Source organism: Mya arenaria, chromosome 7, assembly GCF_026914265.1.
Source record: "Mya arenaria isolate MELC-2E11 chromosome 7, ASM2691426v1".
NCBI classification, from domain to species: Eukaryota; Metazoa; Mollusca; class Bivalvia; order Myida; family Myidae; genus Mya; species Mya arenaria.
This window is the reverse complement of record NC_069128.1, coordinates 28555883-28577025: the sequence shown is the minus strand read 5'-3', so window position 1 is coordinate 28577025 and position 21143 is coordinate 28555883. Positions and strand designations below refer to the sequence as shown.

The 21143-nt window shown below is 34.0% G+C and overlaps 1 protein-coding gene across 1 annotated transcript; it reads left to right on the top strand.

The window, feature by feature from the left end:
• Positions 1-938: 938 nt before the first annotated feature.
• On the top strand, positions 939-21050 carry LOC128240365 (TGF-beta receptor type-1-like). The gene is made up of 10 exons (XM_052956990.1): positions 939-1070; positions 4113-4233; positions 6181-6335; positions 7586-7822; positions 9495-9725; positions 10914-11081; positions 11659-11742; positions 12184-12381; positions 13384-13514; positions 14073-21050. Exons 1-10 carry the CDS (start codon positions 1007-1009, stop codon positions 14223-14225), a joined length of 1542 nt encoding a protein of 513 aa, XP_052812950.1. The 5' UTR covers positions 939-1006; the 3' UTR covers positions 14226-21050.
• Positions 21051-21143: the final 93 nt, after the last annotated feature.

Genomic DNA, 21143 nt, shown 5'->3' with positions numbered 1-21143 from the left:
CCTGATTTTGTGTATTTGGTGTGGTCTGGTTATTATTGTCCATAAGTAAGCTAATTTATCTGAAGATGAGAACTTCGCTGTTTAAAAACTTCTTTTTTCAATTTTCATATAAACAAAAAATAAAATTTGAAAGCCCTGAACTATACTGTAGATCTAGATTAGTTTAAAAGAAAATCATTTTAGCGACATTTTCGACCTATTTCAAAGGCAATGTTTCAAGTATATTCCAAAATACTTTCAAATGCTGTATATTGATCTAACATTTCCATAAGAATATAAATGCTATTATTTGAATACAAATTCAAAATCATTTTCATAATACAACAACTAATAAGTTATTTTTACCTGCGTTAAATCGTCTTTCGGTTGGCGAAGGGAGACAACTATTTCACTGACATATTGTCTTTATTCAACTGAACAATAAGTAAATATTTTCATGAACTTTTTCATTTTTATGAGTGTGTTTTAGTTATATGAATATTATGAGATCATCATAAATCGGTTGGCGAGTCTGCACGCGGAATTCGATCTCGAACACTGAAATTTCAACTGCCTATTACATCATTATATTTTATTATTTTTCTCTAAAATTTGGTTTGGTAATGTATTTGTATAATATTAATATAAAAACAATAAAATAAATGCATTAGAAGGCGTCTTTCGGTAACTTTCATGCGTCTTTCGGTAATTTTATCCGTCTTTCGGTAAATTATCGTATTTCGGTAAGTCTAGGGACCGCGCGTCAGGTTAATTAAGAGAAGGGCGCAATTAGTGATGTAATGTTTGTCTGTCAACCTCTTCCGCTTATCATAAAACAACAAGAATGTAAAATTTAAGAGCTGTTTCAGAAAGTTTAATCTATATAAAAAAGTTTTATAAATACAGTGAGATTATAAATTTTGAACTTTTTTTTATCGGATGAACATGGCCTGTTCGGTCACAAAATGGCGTCCACCATAACAATGTTGCACTAATTGTTTTTGTTTTATCAAATTTTATCGTCAACATGGCGAAACTGATCGGTTTTGTTGTGTTTATGTTTTGTGTGCAGTTTCCACATTCAGTGCACGGTGAGTTGTTGAACTTGTTTCTTTGATTTAGGTTCTTGCTTTACAATAAAAATTGAATTCAGGTTGTGTCAATTTATTTGAAATTATTTGACATTTATGTACCTCCGTCTCATAAACACTAACCCCGCCCCCTTCCTCAAAGTATAATTAAAATATTATGTCTGGTTTCACTGATTTGTGATTAAATAATGGGACCTTGCTTTTTCTATGTTCTCATTTAAGCCTGTACTTATGTAGTCAAAATAATTGTGGACAGATTTTTTATAGTGGTTGAGAAGCAGTTTCAGATAAATGGGTTTTCAGCGCACTTTCTTAAGATCTTCATAAACAAGGTACTGCAATTCAACTATATGGTAAAAAGACAATCAAAAGTTAAAATTCTTAATGAGACATGTAAGTAACAGGGTTTCCGCCAGCCCTTTATGGCTTGTCGGGCCCGACGTGCCTTCCGCTGGCAAGGCCAATTACCGACACGCGTTAATAATGCCGACATGCTTTAATCCGCGTAGCGACAATCCTTATCAAAACTATCATCAGTTTTGATAATACACGATTTTGTTGCGATTACAACGGTTGCAACGGTTGACTGACAGCCAGAAGGCGTGTCGGGACTATTACGACATTTGTATCAGCCATTCAGGATCGACGACAGCATGAAGGCGTGTCGGTGAGGTTCAACAGTGCCAATTAACCAAACTCCTCCTATTCTTTATCAGAATGGTAATGTGTGAAAAACACCACTGTCGTAATTGCGACCTTCGTCCCTATAATCATCTATGAACGCAAAGTAAACAATAAGTGTTAATTGATTTCGGTAACATAAATCATGTGTCGTTTTATTTTGTTTCTTAATCCCGAGTCCGTTTGTTAACCAATTATTAAATTATAATTGAGAACCGTGTTAAGATATCTGTGTTATTATAAACAAGGGTTATGCTATGTCGTCATAATTAATTGAGTCGCGTTCCCGTCTTTAGTTTAAAAGTGTAAAGTTATATTTTGTGTTGCTTATTATTAAACTTCGATTATTTTATCGTTCTTTTAATTTATTTGGGAAAAAAGATAAATAAATCTGAAAATACACATTACATTCCCTTTAAGTTATTATTTAGCCAACCCGGCTTTAAAAATATTAGCAGTTGCAGCTTTAAATACGAATACACGAGCAGTCGCTTTGCTCCGTTCTCTTTTGTGTTCGTGCTTTACACGTTTTGCTGTGACGTCAACGGTGTCAATATAAATAATACCCGCACTAAACGAAACATGAGTCGATCGATATCGTCGATATTGTATTGTCGGAAAACTTGAGAAATACCAATAATTAAGGAAGAGAAACCATTAAACCTTTTCACAAATAATTTTAATGTTAATCAGACTTTAGTTGGTAATTCTAAATCATAGGAACATAACTGTAAACTTGTTTAAAATGCAGGAAATTGCACCATTTTGGATACGAAAATTAAAAAAAATCGACATTGGGAGGGGACACCACTCCCAAACCCTCCCCTTCCGACATGCCTTATGAAATTCCTGGCGGAAACCCTGAGTAACTTTTATTATTATTCAATGTTTAATGTTTATTTTTCATTTTGTACACAAACTTGCACCTGGGGTATCGACACGCGCAGGGTATTGCGTATGCATGTGAACCTTATTTGCATTCATGAATAGCTACAAGGTTTCCTAAATTGACATATACAAACGATGATCATTGTGTACATATTTGTGAACACTGTTGTCGTGCTCGTTTCACACCTAGATCCACTAAAATGTATACAAAAACAAGTTCCTATCAGGAATTTTTTCGTAATGCTGAAAATTTAAATAATGTTTTTATTATTACAGTCTTATTCTAGTATATTAACTCAACGGATAAAAAAACACACAATAGGCACCTTTAATCCACCTGTATTCAATTTGTCAGAAACTACTTTTCATCACAAGCTAATCAGAATAGTGTAAGTACCCTCTTCGCCCTTATTAGATACACTAAATGTGACGTCACACATGCGAAAAATATATCAACCATTAGCAGTTTGAGCTGTAGTTACCAAAAATGTGAACAACTATTTAAACATGTATTAATAATTCAATAAAAACATGTAAAAACTGTCAGAAACACTAAGTATAAAACTTTAGTTTTCACAAGCCAGATGTAATAATCCTACTTTTTCTCAATCAAAGGCAATGACATGACAAGACCCAGAACCATGTTTATTTAATGCATATTTTCCGAAAAATCTAAAAATAGTAACAACATCAAGTTTTTGTTTACATTGTATTCATCTTTGTTCTGGACTAAAAATAAAAGGGACTTAGACATTCTACCGCTTTTGAACCTAATCTACCGACTTGAGGCCAAAATCTTCCTCTCTGCCATTGCCAGAGGTTCACAATATGTCTGACATTGTGCTACTAACTTGTCATTTCATGCTGTTAAAAACATAATATGGTGTATACTTGAATTACAAATTGAAAAGTAAATTACATGTATGTTAAATTTAATATTAAAACAGGCTCAATAATGAGAAAAATGTAAAAAATGGAAGGGACTCCTAATTTCAGGAAGGGACACCTGATTTCAAATGTTGGTGTCCCTTCGGATCCCTTGGAAAAATGGTTAGTGTCAACCCCTGAATACTAAAAGTTTGTTATGAATACCTTAGCTATTATCTTAACTTTAGGGTCAAAATTATGTATATACATGTATATTATTTTTATATTTATTACTGAAAATTGACTATATCAAACAAAAGGGCACAGCAGGTTGTAGTGAAAAGGCAGCAGGGTGCTAGAAAATGGCAACAGGGTGCCCCACCCAGCTGTTTAGGCCTAGCTGAAACACTGTGGGCCAAATTGACCAGATACCCCAAATCATCAACCATAATAAAAAATAAATATTTTTTTGCCCTGATAAGGTTGTTTTGTGCCGCCAAAAAACAGCTTTCAGCATATGCATGCGTTCTTGTCTTATAGACTGCCAAGTGAGCTATATTTATTAAATCTTGTTAGTATGTGATATTTTGTGTGATCTGTTTTCAGGCTTGATATGTCTCTGCGAAGACCCAGACTCCTATTGTCCGAAGAACAAGACCTGTGTAACGGACGGAGCCTGCTTTGCCTCAATATTCTTTTATGAGGATAAGCCTTATTACAAGTTTGGGTACGTACAAATACTTGATAACCAATTATTGCCTATGTCTGATGCCCAACAATAATTCATTGTTTACATGTATGATTATCTTGTTATCATTTTTGCATAAATGTTAAAAGTCTATAAACTATTTGTACCATCTTCTATTTAGATTGATATATTTTAAGGAAAATTCAGATGTCGAAGTGTAGTGAGATAATAGATAAGTGGCAGACCTAAATATATTAATGAAGATGAAGTAGAGAAAATACATTAAATATATGTTTAGTTGCATTTGAAAGTTGTAGCTGCACTTAATAATTTTCATTTCACTACCAATTCTCATTATTTTCCTGATTTTGTTTAGTACATCATAGGCAAATACATATCTATTTTTTGTTTAAGAATCAGTCAATATGTGTATTTATTTCTGCAAACCAGTGATTTACAATGTAAGACTACTTACAAAAGATCAGATTGCAGGTTTCCATGTTTACTGTTTTTTAATGCCAAAAAAATCAAGCATTTGTGATGTGTTTTTGCTAAATAGTATTAATTTTGAAAGTAAATAATTATATAAAATGTGATTTGTTTTTTGTCAGCAGTCTTAATTCAATTGTTACCAGACATGTACGCAAAATTGGCTCATTCCAACACAATTATTTTTTTAGAAATTCTCAAAACATTTACTTTAAAATAATGCAATCATTAGTTTACAATTGGAACTTAACAAAGCCTGGTTTCAACACAGATGTATTAACGAACGTGAAAGTCTGACACCGGGAGCACCATATTTGTGTCAGAATACAAGAGTTGCTTCCCTTACTAAAACAAGCTGCTGTTATGAGGAAATGTGTAACAAAGTCCTCTCCCCTACTTTGATAACTGCCATTGAAGGTAATGACATCAATGTGTATCCCTGCAGATATATGTTATTCATTCCCAGTATAAGATATTCTATTGATCCAAAAAGAACAAATCTGTTCAAATTACCTTTGAAATCCTTGAAACAGCATCAGCACATCATGAAATGCACAATTTACCCAGTATTATTTGCAGCTTTTCACTTAGCTTAGCATAATTTAAAAAGGCTGTCTTTATCAAAAGCGCACTTCTGGCACAAACTCTCCATATACATGTACGTATATATACTAGGGTCATTAAAAAAGACAGACGCTGTACATAAAACTTAATAGAGATACATGTAATAATTAGATTTATACTTACATGTATCACAGAAATGTTGAGAATCTTTTCTCTATATGTCCAAAATTTCAATTAGGTACCATTGTTTTGCTTGATGTAGTGTTTTTTTTGTTTTTTTAAAGAGGTAAGTTTAAGCAAGACAGCACAACACAATGGGATGGTGGGGTGGGGGGTAAGGAAAGTGGACCTGTATTATCAAGGGTTTGTGTGACTGCAGTTGTTGGTATTATTGTGCAAAAACTTACCACAGCCCCAACTCAGCAATTGTTCAAGATATCTAAATAAGACTTGGTACATAGTGTCAGGTTGCTCGAGATAATACAGCAAGTGAATAGCAAGTACCAAGTCAAATAACTTTAGCTTTATTATTTTTTTAATAATGTCCCTTTGTTTGACTAAATAATTAGGTAGGCGTTGGTGTTTTCTAGACTGCACTCTTGTTTATTATGAGATAATGATTTCTGAAGATATTTTATGTCTATTATGATTTTAATAGTGCACAATAAAGGTTGGTGAATAATAATCAATCAATTATAAAGTTATTAAAAAATATATGCGATATTTGGCGCTTTCATAAAGTTCTGGGAAAGCCTTTTTTTATAAAGGCTTATATTTTTAAATCTGTACACAAATCATAAGCTTTCCAAATGAGTTAAACATGATCATACATAGATCTATATTTTATTTGCATCAACTGATATTGTGCCCATTTAGAGTCATGTACATGTACCTATACAATTATATTATTTCACACCCAATTTTCCCCCTCAGCTGCAAAGCAAAGGCTTCCCTTGTCCCCATCGGCAATCCTTTTGAATGTCAGACCTCGATAATAGCTGGTACTGAGACGAAGGTCAACTGCTGTTACGAGGATAACTGTAACATGGGTGTACGACCTGAGGTTGATACAAGACCTACACCAAAAGGTAGGGCTAGGTGTTCGGTATATCCTTGTTTCAGGGATAATTGTATTAAGCGATTATCGTGATTTCTCGCATAATAATTTTCTTATTCGCATTAAAAAATACATAAATGCGAGACATTCTCACACTTGCCTGCAGTTTGTTTATTTTGCGCCTTTTATTTTTTTATCGAATTACAGCATCGTGGGATTATGATATCACTGTCAACTATGGTCTACATCGTAACGTGTATCTTTTGCCTTATTGAATTAAAGATATTATTGTGAATCAAATACTGTTAATTTACTCACTGCATTATCCATCTCTTGTTAAAGATCTCACTAAAATAAAAATTCTTTCACCAATTTTGGACAAATGGGACCATTTCTGTCATAGAAAATCTGACATGGAAATTACCCTGCTTTGTACATATACTAGGGTTTAAGCATGGTTTCAAAAAGGACAGGGTGGTACGAAAGAGGGACAGGATGTTGAGGGAGAAAAGGGCACATTGTGTGAGGGCTGTGGAGAACTTCATGAATTTAGTGGTGTCATTTAACAGAATGTTTTACACCAGAAAAAGCATACAGCACCTTCAAAGTACCCATGTCCTTTGAAAAACATATAGCAACATAGGTGTCGACATCTGATTTTACAGTAGCTAGAAATTATGATGTCATTTTTCTGGCTTACAACATACATGTATTTTCTACTATGAGATCTAATTTTGCTTGATGCAGCTTATATGATGGATATTGCATAGATAAATCATTGAATGTTTTGTTTCTACTTGTCAGGATTAGCGGTCCTTTTCTTTTTTTAGTGATAAGTTTTGGTATTTAAACTTATAATATAATAAACACGTTTCCAAAAAAAGATTTTAATAGCATTTTATTAAGTTTGACTCTTAAAAGAATAAGGGGCGATATATTATTAATCCTAGCATCGCTGTTAGCCTAACTCATTGGCTAAAGTTTTGCATGTAAGCACCTTTAAGTCATTACCTCAGCAAAAACACCATGTATTGACCTTAGATATGTATTCCCCTTTATTGACTTTGTGGAATGATTTGGCAAATACAGGTACCAGTAATCTAATTTTACAGTGATCCATGCATGTTTCATTAAAACTTTGCAATTCTTAACTTAAATACAGCTGAATAGTCAAGCACGCTGTCTCTGTGACAGCTCTTGTTGTCACGATGGTTTACATTATGATAAAAGATGATACAGAATTTCTTGTACACAGATTAAACAAGTTCTTTAATATTCCAGTTGACCTGGACAATGGTAAAACAGAACTCGGCATTTGGGAACTTGTTGCGATCACTGCCGGGCCAGTGATTCTGCTTTGTCTCATATTCGTGTTCGCTTTTGTCATGTACCATCGGCACAAGAGTCGGAGGAATTCAATGTATCCCAGAGCCAATCCGATCGACACTCCCCTCCTCCCAGATGGCCCCCAGGGCTCTCTGAATGACATGTTGACAGATTACTCAGGATCGGGCTCAGGTATGTCGATACAAATAGGCCCCAGAAAATTGGATATGAAATGAACCCTCTCTGTATAAGTACAGGGGGTGAACTCTATAGACACTCCTCTCCTCCCTGATGGCCTCTAGAGCTCACTGATGACACGTTTACTCAGGATCTGGCTCAGTTAAGTTTATATTGATAGGCCCTAGAAAATCAAATATTAAATGAAACTATTCTGTGTAAGTACAGGGGTGAACTCCAATGCTGGGCTTGTTCTCCGTGGGAGCCTCCAGAACTTCCTGAATGAAATGTTGACAGATTAATAAGGGTTTGCTTAAGAATGTTGATATAGATAAGGCCGTTGAGGAATATGAAAAATACCCTCCCTTTATCAGTACAGAGGGGTTGAACCCAATTGCCAAGCCCCTCCTCCCTGGTGACCCCAAGATTTGCCTACGTGAAATGTGGACAGTTTACTCACGATCTGGCTCAGGTACGTCGTTATAGATAGGCCCCAGAATTGGATATATAAAATGAGTGCTCTCTGTGTCAGTACAGTGGGTAAACCCTATACTGCCCGATGGCCATAGACATTACCCTCCTCCCTGGTGGCCCCAGAGCTTCCTGTGTGTATTGTTGACATAGGGTTTGGCTTCAGAATGTTGATAAAGATTGGGCTGTTGAAGATTGAATATAAAATCAACCCTCTCTGTATCACCACAGATAATTGTACATGCCATATCCCCTGGCGTGGGGAAATTCATCTGAAAATTTTATCCATACCCCTGTCTCTTAGCGGGGGACAAATATCCTCAGGAAAGAAAAAAACTTTAAAAAAACAATGCAAAATTTAGAGTTTATTTTACCAGCATGTTTACAAGTAATGCCCTCTCTACTGTGAATTTTAATTGGATTATAATGGTATGAAAATATAATTCTTTGAAATATTTTTTATGCAAGTTAATCCTATTTCTATATGACATATACTTATCAGCAAGCACAGTGTCTCATAGAAATATAAGTGACTTTAAGAAGTGTAAATAAAACACTTCTGAATGTTGGATGTAAAAAATGGTGAAATGGTATCTGTGGTGATGATGAAAATCCCCAGGCTTGTGACTCAAATGCCTGGGAATTCTGAAAAAATCCTCTGGGAGCCTTTCAAAAATATGGCATATATGGGGAATGAACTCCATAGACACTCCTCTCCTCTCTCTGCAGTGGTCAAAATAAGCACAAGCCTGCAAGCCCTTTACTGGTAAAATACTTGACAGACTTGTTCAAATTCTGGATTTCTTTTATAGCAGGGCTGGTGACTTGCAATAGTGAAAGAACTAGTGTTAGGCTTGTTCATCCAAAGGTTTTATTTGAATAACTGCCCTTGTTGAGCTTGCAGCTCCCTAAATGAAATGTTGACAGACTATTCAGGGTCTGGCTCAGGTAGGCTGAAAGAATTATGCACCATAACAGAAAAATAAAAAGATCAGATTTAAATTAGGTAGCTATGTAAATATATATATCAGATATGGTATAGAAATAATTTTATATTAAAATGTAAGATACATAAAACTACCAGTCTCATATGCTCTAAAACAGTACATATCCATTATAATTCTAACTTATCAATCATTTTGCTTATGTTATATTTCCCATTTAAATGGTGTTCACTTATCAATCAAACTTTCTCATCTGTGTACATGTGATTCAGGCCTGCCCCTGCTGGTCCAAAGAACCATCGCCCGTCAGATCCAGCTTGTTGAGATTCTCGGGAAGGGCCGATACGGTGAGGTCTGGATGGGAAAGTGGAAGGGGGAGAGCGTTGCGGTCAAGATATTCTCCAGTCGAGACGAGAGATCATGGTTTCGGGAGGCCGAGATCTATCAGACCGTCATGCTTCGACATGATAATATTTTGGGCTTTATAGCTGCAGATAATAAAGGTTGGTGTTTATTTTTTTAATGTCAGTTTCTTTTTCTCGGTTAAGCAGTAAAACAATTCTTGAGTGGCAATGAGTGATTGGAGTTACGAAAAACTATCATTCCTATATTTGAGGATATATAGGTGTTTATTATATATATCCATCATAAATACCACTTCACACAATACATATTGCAAAAAAAGTAGTCCATATTCCACTTTAGTTCAATACGGCCATATTCCACTCTGCTGACGTCACATTATTAATGTATCATTGAGCAATGTTAATATGATGTCATAGAACAAAATAGTGCATCATGTAAATGACATTTATTATGATAACATGTGTTTATTAAGTAATTCAAAAAATAATATAAAACTGTTATTAGACATATTAGTACTGCTTTTTGATCTGGAATGTCATATTTGACTTGCTTAAATTTTTGCATATAATGATATCACCTGGCTTGTGCCTAGTGAAATCCGCATCTGCAAAGAATCACTTTAAGTCAAATACAACCTCCGGGATCAAAACGCAGTACTAATACCCGTTTTTTTATGAAAAGAAATGTTTTCTTGGAGCTGAAGGGCTTCTCTAGCCAAGTGTTTTTCTGTTACTTTTTTAATAAGGGAAAAGTTGCTGGGCCCTTTGACTTTCAAACCTTGTATTCAGCAAATTTTTGGTAATATTCATGAATGGCACTGTATTGCTACAATTGCTAAATGTTGAGAGATCAATGCTCCCCCTTAAAACACATTATGGTTTTGGGGGATTTCTTTTGCCCTGGGCAGGGGAAAAATATTTTTAAAGGAGGGGTCTAGGGTCGAATTTCGGACCCAAATAGGGCCGGATAAACACTGAAGCCTACAAACATTATAATTATATGACACCTGGTTCTGGAGAGTTGTTTTTTCCATAGTATAAATAGGTCCATAAAACTCTAAAACCACTTAATGTATAAAGGGACCATTATTTTAGAAAAATAAAAAAGGTGGAGGCAGCACTAATTTACTCACCATGTTAATATAATTGCCTCGAGCCATACCATTAACAATTCACATAATACAGATGTCCCATAAATCTGGCTCAAATAATAATTCTGTTTGTTAACTGAAAATCCCACACAAGCGTAACTGTTAATTTTTGGTGCTCTTATCCTATTTAAAACTTGTATAATATTCTCTCAACTCAAAATTGTCCCTGCTTCAGACAATGGCACATGGACCCAGCTATGGCTAGTGACTGACCACCATGAGCAAGGCTCACTTTATGACTACCTCAACCGGACACCGGTCAGTGCTCAGGCCATGGTCAAGATGGCTCTGTCAATCTCATGTGGTCTGGCTCATCTCCACACAGAAATCATGGGCACAAGAGGTAAGTGGTGTTATTAAGCTTTTCTCTATATATATCAACATCAACGGGACACCGGTCAGTTCTCAGGCCATGGTTAAGATATCTCTGTCCATCTCATGTGGTCTGACTCATCTCCACTCAGTTATCATGGGCTCACAATGTAAGTTTTCATAATGTGCCCCTCTCTATATCTACCACAACTGGGCACTGGTCAGTGCTTAGGCCATGGTCAGGAACGCTCTGTTCATCATTGTGGTTTGGCTCATCTCCACACATTAATCATTGGCACGCAGGGTATGTGGTCTCACTGAGCTTCACACAGTATAATGATCTACCTCAACTGGACACTGGTCAGCACTCAAACATGATCAAGATGACTGTCCATCTGTTGTGGTCTCATCCCATCTTCAAGAAAGAAAATCATGGGCACACAGGCCAAGAGTGCTTGGCTTTTATAGGTTGTTCTACAATGTATTTTAAAAGTAGCAACAAGCCGTTAAATTACCTTATGAGGTCATAGGATATTTTATCAATCTCTTCCATGACATTTTACTGATATGATAATAAGTGTTTCAGGCATGGATTTTTGTTAATTCAGGCAAGCCAGCCATCGCCCACAGAGACTTGAAGAGCAAGAATATTCTGGTGAAAAGTAATGGCCAGTGCTGTATTGCTGACCTGGGTAAGTCTTGTAGCTGTTTACTTTGAAAACCACACCATGAATTTGAAGACCAGCTTTCTTTTTTTTTGGCCTAAAAAACAACAACAGTTGATTAGGGTTAACCAACCCTACCTACGAATAAGGTGCCTACAGTTTTAATATTTAGTTTGTTTGAATTTTTATTTTTTTATTTTAAATGTGTGTTTTAATTTGTAGTTTAAAACCTTTAAAGCTTAATACAAAAGATTACTTTAATGCCAATCTCCAATGATGACAATAATGTTCTTATGTAAAGCCTAAAAAAGCCTACCTACCCTACCTGGTTTTGAAAAGGACCCTAACCATACATCATTTTTGGCATTTGCATAGTTTGAGACTAAGTTAATACAGCTGCTTTGGAGTTGAGAAATGAAATATGTTTTTATACGAGGTTGAACAGTTATCAATGAGGTTGTTCTTCAGGTCTGGCCGTACGTCACGACTCAGCCACAGACGCTGTTGACATTGCCCCAAACAACAGAGTTGGCACAAAACGTTATATGCCTCCTGAAGTCCTGGACGAAACTATTAACATGAATCACTTTGAGTCTTTCAAGAGGGCGGATGTGTACTCATTTGGACTGGTACTGTGGGAAATAGCTAGGAGATGCTCTATTGGAGGTAAGCAAAGGCCGAAATAAGCTTAAGCCCACAAGTCCAGCACTTGATTTGTACTGCAGGGCTTGTGTATAAAATTCATGCCAAGCATTAGTATAATAATTTGGGTTTCTTCACCCAAAAGTGTTTTTTTTTCAATGACAAGGTTATGATTTGAATATTCTAAACCAGGGCCAGCATTCAATATTGATCTTATCCTTAGACATGACTCAGTGATTCCATTCAGCCTATTGGTCAGCTAAATATACAGGCCAATCAAAACACCTAGTATTTAACCTAAATTTTAAGTTCAATCTTAGTTGCTTATTGAATACAGTGGCACAAGGGAATTATTTTATTAAGAATACTATAAGCAATTTTTATCCAAGGAGGGATTTAAGACGTCGCAATACTACTGTTGATCATTCCCTAGACACCTTGATGTAACAGTCCAATGTCTACACTCAGATGTAGAAATTCACTTAGTCTATATTTAAAACACAAGGAACCGTCTTTGTTCAATTCGTTTAACAAATATCATGTGTATTATTGTTAAATTACGAATAGTAATAAATTCAGATTATTTCATCAGTAAAACTCCACTAGAAAGAATTAAGCTACCGCGATACTGTGAAATGACTCAGACTTGAGACATACATGTATTCGTAATCATGGCCCCAGGCCTTTATTTCTGGAAAAATATCCAACAAGTGAAACAATTTTTAGTAACTTATTTTATATTAGTCAAATGATTTACTTAAATTTGATTTATAAAATGGAAAAGAGTTTTGTTTTTTATCACTTACCGTCAGTGTCAATTTCTGGCCAAAATTGCTTTAATAGAAAAATAAATGGAAGGAAATAAATGGAAGGAAATATTTTTGTTTACAATTCTCTTCAAAGGGATATTACTCACATCTATTGATGAATTTAGTTCTCAAGGAAGTGTAAAGATTGTGTGAATCAAGAAATGTTGGCCTGATCTACCCCATTATAGTTCAAATATACTGTAATTGTACATTTCAGGTATATATGAAGACTACCAGCAACCATATTATAACATGGTGCCCCCAGATCCATATCTCGAGGAGATGAAAAAGATTGTGTGCACTGACAGACGTCGGCCTGACATACCTAATAGGTGGCAGGGACACGAGGTAGTAAATATTTCTTTAAATCCTCTCTAAAAAGAGAGGTGAAAGCTGTTTACTTCATTTTCAGCTATTAATAAGTTAGAACCTGGGACCATGAAATGTATAAATCAGTGTTGCTAGGCCAACTGTTCACATTCTGTGATTGCTAATGCTAATTACTAAACATGTATTAAGTGGCCACCTTTGGGAAAGGATCAAATTGGCTGCTTAAGACAGGTGGCCACTTAATCCAGGTAGGTAATTTCAGCCACTTAAACCTGATTAAACAGAGGTCTATTATATATCTTTAATTGACAAATGACCATCTGTCTAAACCATGTTTTTTCTTTCTGATTTTTTTTATATGTTTAAAAGATTTGAGTTGCTGTCATAATCTTGGTATTCTTGTTGTCGACGTGCAAATACTTAAACCTTAAACTCCAAAAACAGTCTGAGATATTCAAATGAAACTTGGTACACATGTTGCCAGAGACAAGACACACTACAAATTGACCATGAGTACTAGCATTAACCATTACTCTTTTATTTCCCTGATTTTAGTTGTTGTTTTCACTACTTCAGGGATTACGGGTAATGGCAAGGGTAATGAAGGAGTGTTGGTTCCAAAATGCAGCTGCCCGACTCACTGCTCTTAGAATCAAGAAGACTTTGGACAGTCTGAACACACAAGGAGATGTGAAAGTTGCCACTGAAACCAGTCTGGAACCAGTATAGATGGAATATTGACTGGAATTGTGAACCAGACTATTCAGACATTTAAACTGCAGTTTAAAACCAGTCTGTTAAAGAAAACTATTGACTGGGCAATTTCAACAACTATGAATGGGAAAAAATCTCATCTGTAATTGTGAACCAGTCTTTGAATCTTAACTGGAACTGGTGAAATCTTTAGATAGAATGTAAAACCGGTCTATTATTTTTAGCAGAAGAATTTTTTATTAGCTTGTGGAGAAATTCTTTTGAAATTTTGAAACAATCTGTATAGAATTTACTGGAACTTTTTATGCCAGTTTATTGTGTTATGTGAAATGTAACACAGTTTTATATCAGCTAATGAAGTTGTGCCATACTACATAAAGCTTAATTGTTCACTGAGATGAAACAGCGCAATTGTTCACTGAGATGAAACCGCGCAATTGTTCACTGAGATAAAAAAGCTAAATTGTTCACCGAAATGGAGTGGCAACATTTTTTACCAAGTTGGACTAGCATTAATGTTAACTTAGTTGAACAGCTTAATTGTTGGATGGGGTTCTTTGAAGGGAATAGCGTTATCGTTCGCTGATGGGGAATATCGTTTTTGTTCACATTAGTTGAATGGGTTTTTTGTTCAATGAGGTGGAAGAGTATTAATGTTTACCAAAATGGAATAGTATATTATTGAGTAAAGCAGAAAAACATTTATTTCACTGAAGTTTTAAAGCCTTGCGCAGCGAAGTGCAATAGCATTATTGTTCCTTAGTGGTGGAATGGGTTATTGTTCACAGGACTGGAATAGCTTTATTGTTCACAGGGCTGAAATAATGTTATTGCTCACAGGGGTAGCATAGTGCTATTGTTCACGGGGATGGAATAGTGTAACTGTTCGTAGAGGTGTGGAAAGCATTATTATTAACAGAGGTGTAATAGTTAACTAAAGTGAACTGTGAATGATATTCTAGAAATAGACTCAGTGATAATTAGTTTTGTTGAAATAATAGCAACTTCATGTGAAGGTTGATGTAAATATCACAAATATGATAGTTTTGAATAGTTGTCTTTAAAATTATATCATCGGCTATTGTCTGAAAAAGTGGGGGAGGGAAGTTGGGGTTGGCAGTGAAGAGTATGACGTTTAAAATTATTACAAGGTATATTTTCTACTCTTGATCGAATTTAACAAGCATTTTATATGTTCAATTTTTTAAACCTACATGAATGTCTTTGAAAAAACTTTTATTGTATGCTGGTTATTTTGCAATGGCAATAATTATACCAGTCTACATATATTTTAACATGCACATGTTTTGTAAATTGATTAGAAAGAGACAAATTTTAGATTGATTAAAATATTCTTACTATCAAGCCAAAACTTGTCTTGTTTACAATTGTTTTATTTTTCTTATCGTTCATATGGTTTGACATTTTATTCTTTAGCAATTATAAGGGTGACCTGATACTTCTTTGAAATATTTTTTATATTATTCCTTACACTTTTTTATCCTTAAGTTCTCACTTTTCATCTGAAACCTTTTTTATGGAACAGTTGTGTATTCTTAAAGAAACTTGACCACAATGTTTTATTTTTTTCTGTCAATTTTTAAAGCATTCTTGTTCAATTTCTATACAAATTATAATACCCAAATTAAGTTAAAATGACATGAGTCCCCAATGCAAGTATTTTGGAATATTCTAAGATATCATACACGTCCTATTTAACATACATGCCCTCAAAAAACTTGTGGGGTATTTTAGTGGGTCTATTTTTTCAAAGATACTGTATATGTCCTATTAAACATGCATGCCCTATAAAATAGATGCACCGCAGGGCCTTTATTTGGACATGGATTATTATAGCCTAAACTCCCTTAAATACAATTTATTCAGATGAAAAGCATTCCTACAGTCACCAATTTGCCTGAAACCATGTGTTTACTGGACTATTTTATTGATTTGCACAGTATGTATACTGCTGCATCGAAGCATATACATACCAATCTGTGTAAATATTGATCGATAGTTCATGTTTTTGACACAAACTTAGTGGATTTTAAAAAGTTGCTGTTTGGGAAAAATGGTTCGTTTTTGGTATGCAAAGTTCTCAAAAAGACACATGTCCCGGTGTGTTAAATAGGGCATATACAGCATTCATAAATATGGAAAACAGAAATATTGTCTTTCTTTGGGTATGAATTAAAAAGATCAACCACATGTGCTTCCTATTTTATTGTAAAAAAGAATATTAAGAATTGATTCATGAAAAAAAAATAATGTTTTGAAAGCCACTTAAAAGATTTAAATAAATAATAATAATAATAATAATAATAATTATTATAATAAATATATAATTGTAAACATATTAGACCAATTTTAAAAAATCAATTATTTGAAGATCTAAAACTGATTTACTATCAGTAAATAATCAGATATTCTTATACATGTAGAAACCCTTTGAATTTTAAGATTGGCTTCATTATTTTTAGAACTACATATTTTTGACTCAATATTCTTATATTTTTAATGTTGTTTTTTTTCCATTCATTTAGCTTTGTTATTAATTACAAAATGGGGTATTTCTTTTATGAGAATGTGTGATTTAAGGGAAAAAATTGGACTGAAATGGTCTCAAATTTGTTGAACAAATTCTTTTAAGGATATTTTCTCAATAGTTGATTCAGACTATTTATATTCAAACTTGTTTGATTTTTTATTGTCAATCATTGGAACAACAGTGTATAATATATGCCAGTTAGTGTTGGTGTGATGTTCATATGTTTTATTGTTGACTTAATATTATATTTCATGTAATTTTTGGCACATACTTGTAAAAAGTACATGTTTGTTAGTTTTCGAAGATGCACATTGTTTATACACAAAAATGATCATATCTTTCATTTCAGCATTTTCATTGATTTAAATTGACAAAACTGACAATAATAAGTGGACATTCAATTTTGTATAAGAATTGTTTTAAATTGTTAGATAAGTTATTAATCTCTTGTTCTGATTCACATTCATACATTTAATTCACCAGACAAAAATGAATTCTTCAGAGAAATTCTTTGTATATATTATATGCATAGTTTCATAACTTATTCAATACTGTAGTCATAATTGTAAAACATTGGGCCGATCATTCATAACTTTGTTTTAGTTAACAACAGCATTGTTAACAATTAAAAGTAAACTATTTGAGTATGAGCTCATGGATTTAAACAAAACAAGTACAGCTAAGGGCTATTCCATTTAAACATATAACCCCCGGGGGAAGGCACTTTTAAATTATGACACCCCCCTACAGAAGCAAATTTACCCGTTCGGGGTCCAAATAAGCGGGAAAAAAAGACACCCACCTATATACTATTTAAATAATTGCCTTCCCCCCGTGGGTTATATGTTTTACTGGATTAGCTCTAAGGAGTTGTTGCAAACCTTTTAAGGAAAACTGTAGGTCACAAGTGTATCCATCAAACTTCAGAGCAGTATCAACTTAAAAGGTTACAACGATGCCAATAACAGTGTTGTTAACTTTAACAAAGTTCTGAACAATTGGCTCATTGTATTGATTTTGTCAATCACCAAAAAAAATGATGGCTTTTTCATCCTTAGTTAAGTTCGGCTACATAAGTCTCACGAATTTACTGGCCCCAACTTCACAAAAATACATATTTCAAATAACTTGTGTTACCACATAAAAGCCAAGTGTGTTTTAAAATCTTCCATGTTTTATTATTTTCGAAAACATACTTTCTCGTAGAATGTATTGATAAATAGATTTTCTCAATATTTTAAAGATAACTAATTCTAGAGCAAATAATAATTTTGAGAAATTGAGTTTTGAGTTGAAAAACAATGAATTGTGCTCAAATACATTTTCGGCTGCAGAATATTTTTCCCTAGGAATCTTGAATAATAGGGTTTATCAATATATTCTACGGTAGAATGCGCTTTTGATAAGTGTGAAAACATGATTGTTTGTAACTTTTCATGCTATGTGGTTAATCTAGTTAAGACTGAGATTGAGAATTGACTTGAGTATTTTTGTGATATCAAGGCCAGGTCTTATTCACTGTATATTAGTGTCTTTTTTAAATCAGGTTATTCAACAATTTAAGTGCTGAAAACAATAATACCTCCTTGTGTAACCTCAAACATTTGTTTAGCTCATCAGATTAATTTCTGCTATTATCTGACATGGTTTTGTCATTACATGATCATTTCTGGAGCTTCTTTGTTCATGTTTTATGCCAAGTTCGTTTTCTTAAATTACTTTCACCTTTAAGCTTATTCTGTCATGTCAGCTGAAGCAATGTTGTGTAGTACTAAATAAATAAGCAAGCAAACTAGCAGCAAGCTCATTTTAAACAAGGTATTCCACGAGGGTTACAGTGGTCTAGTGGCATAGGTGTCTGCCTCATACCCAAGAGGTTGTGGGTTTAAAACCCCATTAATATGAGAATGGTTTCGGCAGTGAAATTGGAAACATTTTTAAGGCTTTATAGGAGCAAACTTTTTAAGTTCTCAAAATGTTTTAAGATTCCTACACTTCATACAAAGTGTAATATTTTTTATGATTAAAGTTTGCATATTCTTATTTTACGAGTAATTTGCATATAACGCGCTAGCATTGAACTATAAATTATTAAGAAGTGAATACTGAGTAATAAACTCAGTACACATGTAAATAGGGCATATTATGTAAGAAGGTGAATCTGTGAGGTTGCATCACTCCAAGATGCTTGTGTTAAGAGCATATTGCACGAGACCAAAGTACATTGACTCGAGCAACAAGAAGTGATACAATCCCACAGATTATCCGAATTGCATAGTATTTCTTTTATTTCATACCTTTAAATGTTTGTTGTTTTTTGTGTGTTTTTTTTATTAATTATTATTTTACAAAAGCGTCTCAATTCTTGTACATAGCACGGAGCCGATTTTTACATGCGCAGTAGGCTATTCTGTGATACTGAAAAAGAATAAGGTACACACACAGTGTTAAATACATATTTTTTTCTAGTTTCCATACTTTGTTTTCATCGTGCAATATTTTCGAAGGAATTTAATAGGTATGAAATAAATGAACTTATCTGCATTTCTGCTGTTTTTCTTCACAAAGTTTGCACAAAAATTGTGTCTGTTCATGTCATTACAACATCAAGTTCTGGGTTTAAATTATACAATTAATTAAATGATAGATAGTAATTTCTGGTGGTGTTAAGAATGCATCTACTACTTTTTTTTAAATAATATGCACTTTAATTGACAGATATTCTTCTTTTTATTGTCTAACAATCAAAGATGGTTTGTCTGATACTATGGTATGTGGGTCATTATAACGTGTGTGTTTTTCAAAGAAAAAAAAAGTTATTGTCATAGCCTTTGTGTCGTCGTTGGCCTTGATGATATGAAATAAATATCAGATCCCACGGAGGGTGATAGCATATACTGTTAACCCTAGAAAGTTAAAGACAACCGAAGCATTGCCATTTCCAGGGAAAATATTTATATGTTTTCTATCGGATCTGATTTCTTTTATTATTATTTAAAAAAAAATAACACACACATAATGAGTGACTTCATTTTTATTTTGAAATTAATTAAACGCCAAATTGCAAGTTTGTTGAACAGGTCAAAGTCATTTTTTTCACAAGGATGTACGGAGTTTATTTAACATGATAACATAGAAATCAGGGTGTGGATTCACGTGACCTCAAATGGTTCTCACCTGGGTCACAACCGATGTTAACAAACAAGTAAGTGACGTTAATTGCTAAATAACTTTTTTGAAAGAAAAATATGAAAATATATTATCGCCTATAAAAGACTATGCTATTTTCTGCTTTTACACGGGTAAATAATTTTAGATTAGCTTATATTTCAAATCCTTTGCCAACATTTTAGCGTTGCATTCTACAAAATTCCATAAAGTTGAAATTATTCAAAAAAAAATATTTAGAAATTCACATTCCTTATTTCTTTTTTTCTTACTTTCTTATTCTTTTGTGACCCTTGGTGACCTATGTGAAACCACTTGAAGTCACGTGACTCCTCAACATGGGACTGGAATTATTGCACATCGTGAATACATCTGGGGAGCAAACAAACTCGGACAGACGATCTCATCTGCAAACATTCAAGCGCTTGGCTTTTACCTGCTAAATAATTGACTGTTACCTGTTTAATAAGCGTCTGTCTACTATATGTATATATTGGAAATTCCAAGTGTTTTTAAACCCATGATTGGGTAACGTTAACGTATCACCCGGTGAGAGCATTTTGTCAAAGGATTACAGTACGGATTGGGTAGTGTCATGTATTTGAGAATTTTACATGGACAAGTCCTGTGAGGTATAATAATTGAAGTTGATGCACATGTTGTCAGAGATATTGATGCACATGTTGTCAGAGATATTGATGCACATGTTGTCAGAGATATTGATGCACATGTTGTCAGGGATATTGATGCACATGTTGTCAGGGATATTGATGCACATGTTGTCAGAGATAATACGCACATGTATATCAAGGCCCAATAATCTGACTGTATTTTTTATCTCTCAGATTATGCCCCTTTTCGACTGCAAAGAGCAAGAACAGGCGAGCATTAGTGTTCTTGTTAAGTATTGATGGTACTTTTAAAATGATTTCAGAATTCTCTCAGTTAATTGGTGGAATAGATGTACCTAAACCGAAATGTTATGTAGTTTTTTTTTCAACCATTATTACTATGTGAATTGTATATTAATATTGTTTGGCAATTTTCTTTTTGGTGTATTGCTCTGTTGATGCTTTGCTATAAACACGAAACATAAATATGAATAAAGTGCAACGCTTGAGTGTTTTTTGTTTTTTTGTTTTTATTATCTAAAAAGATATAATAATCTTTATTTAATGTTGGGTAACAAGAAACAGCTCAATGAGCTTTTCCCG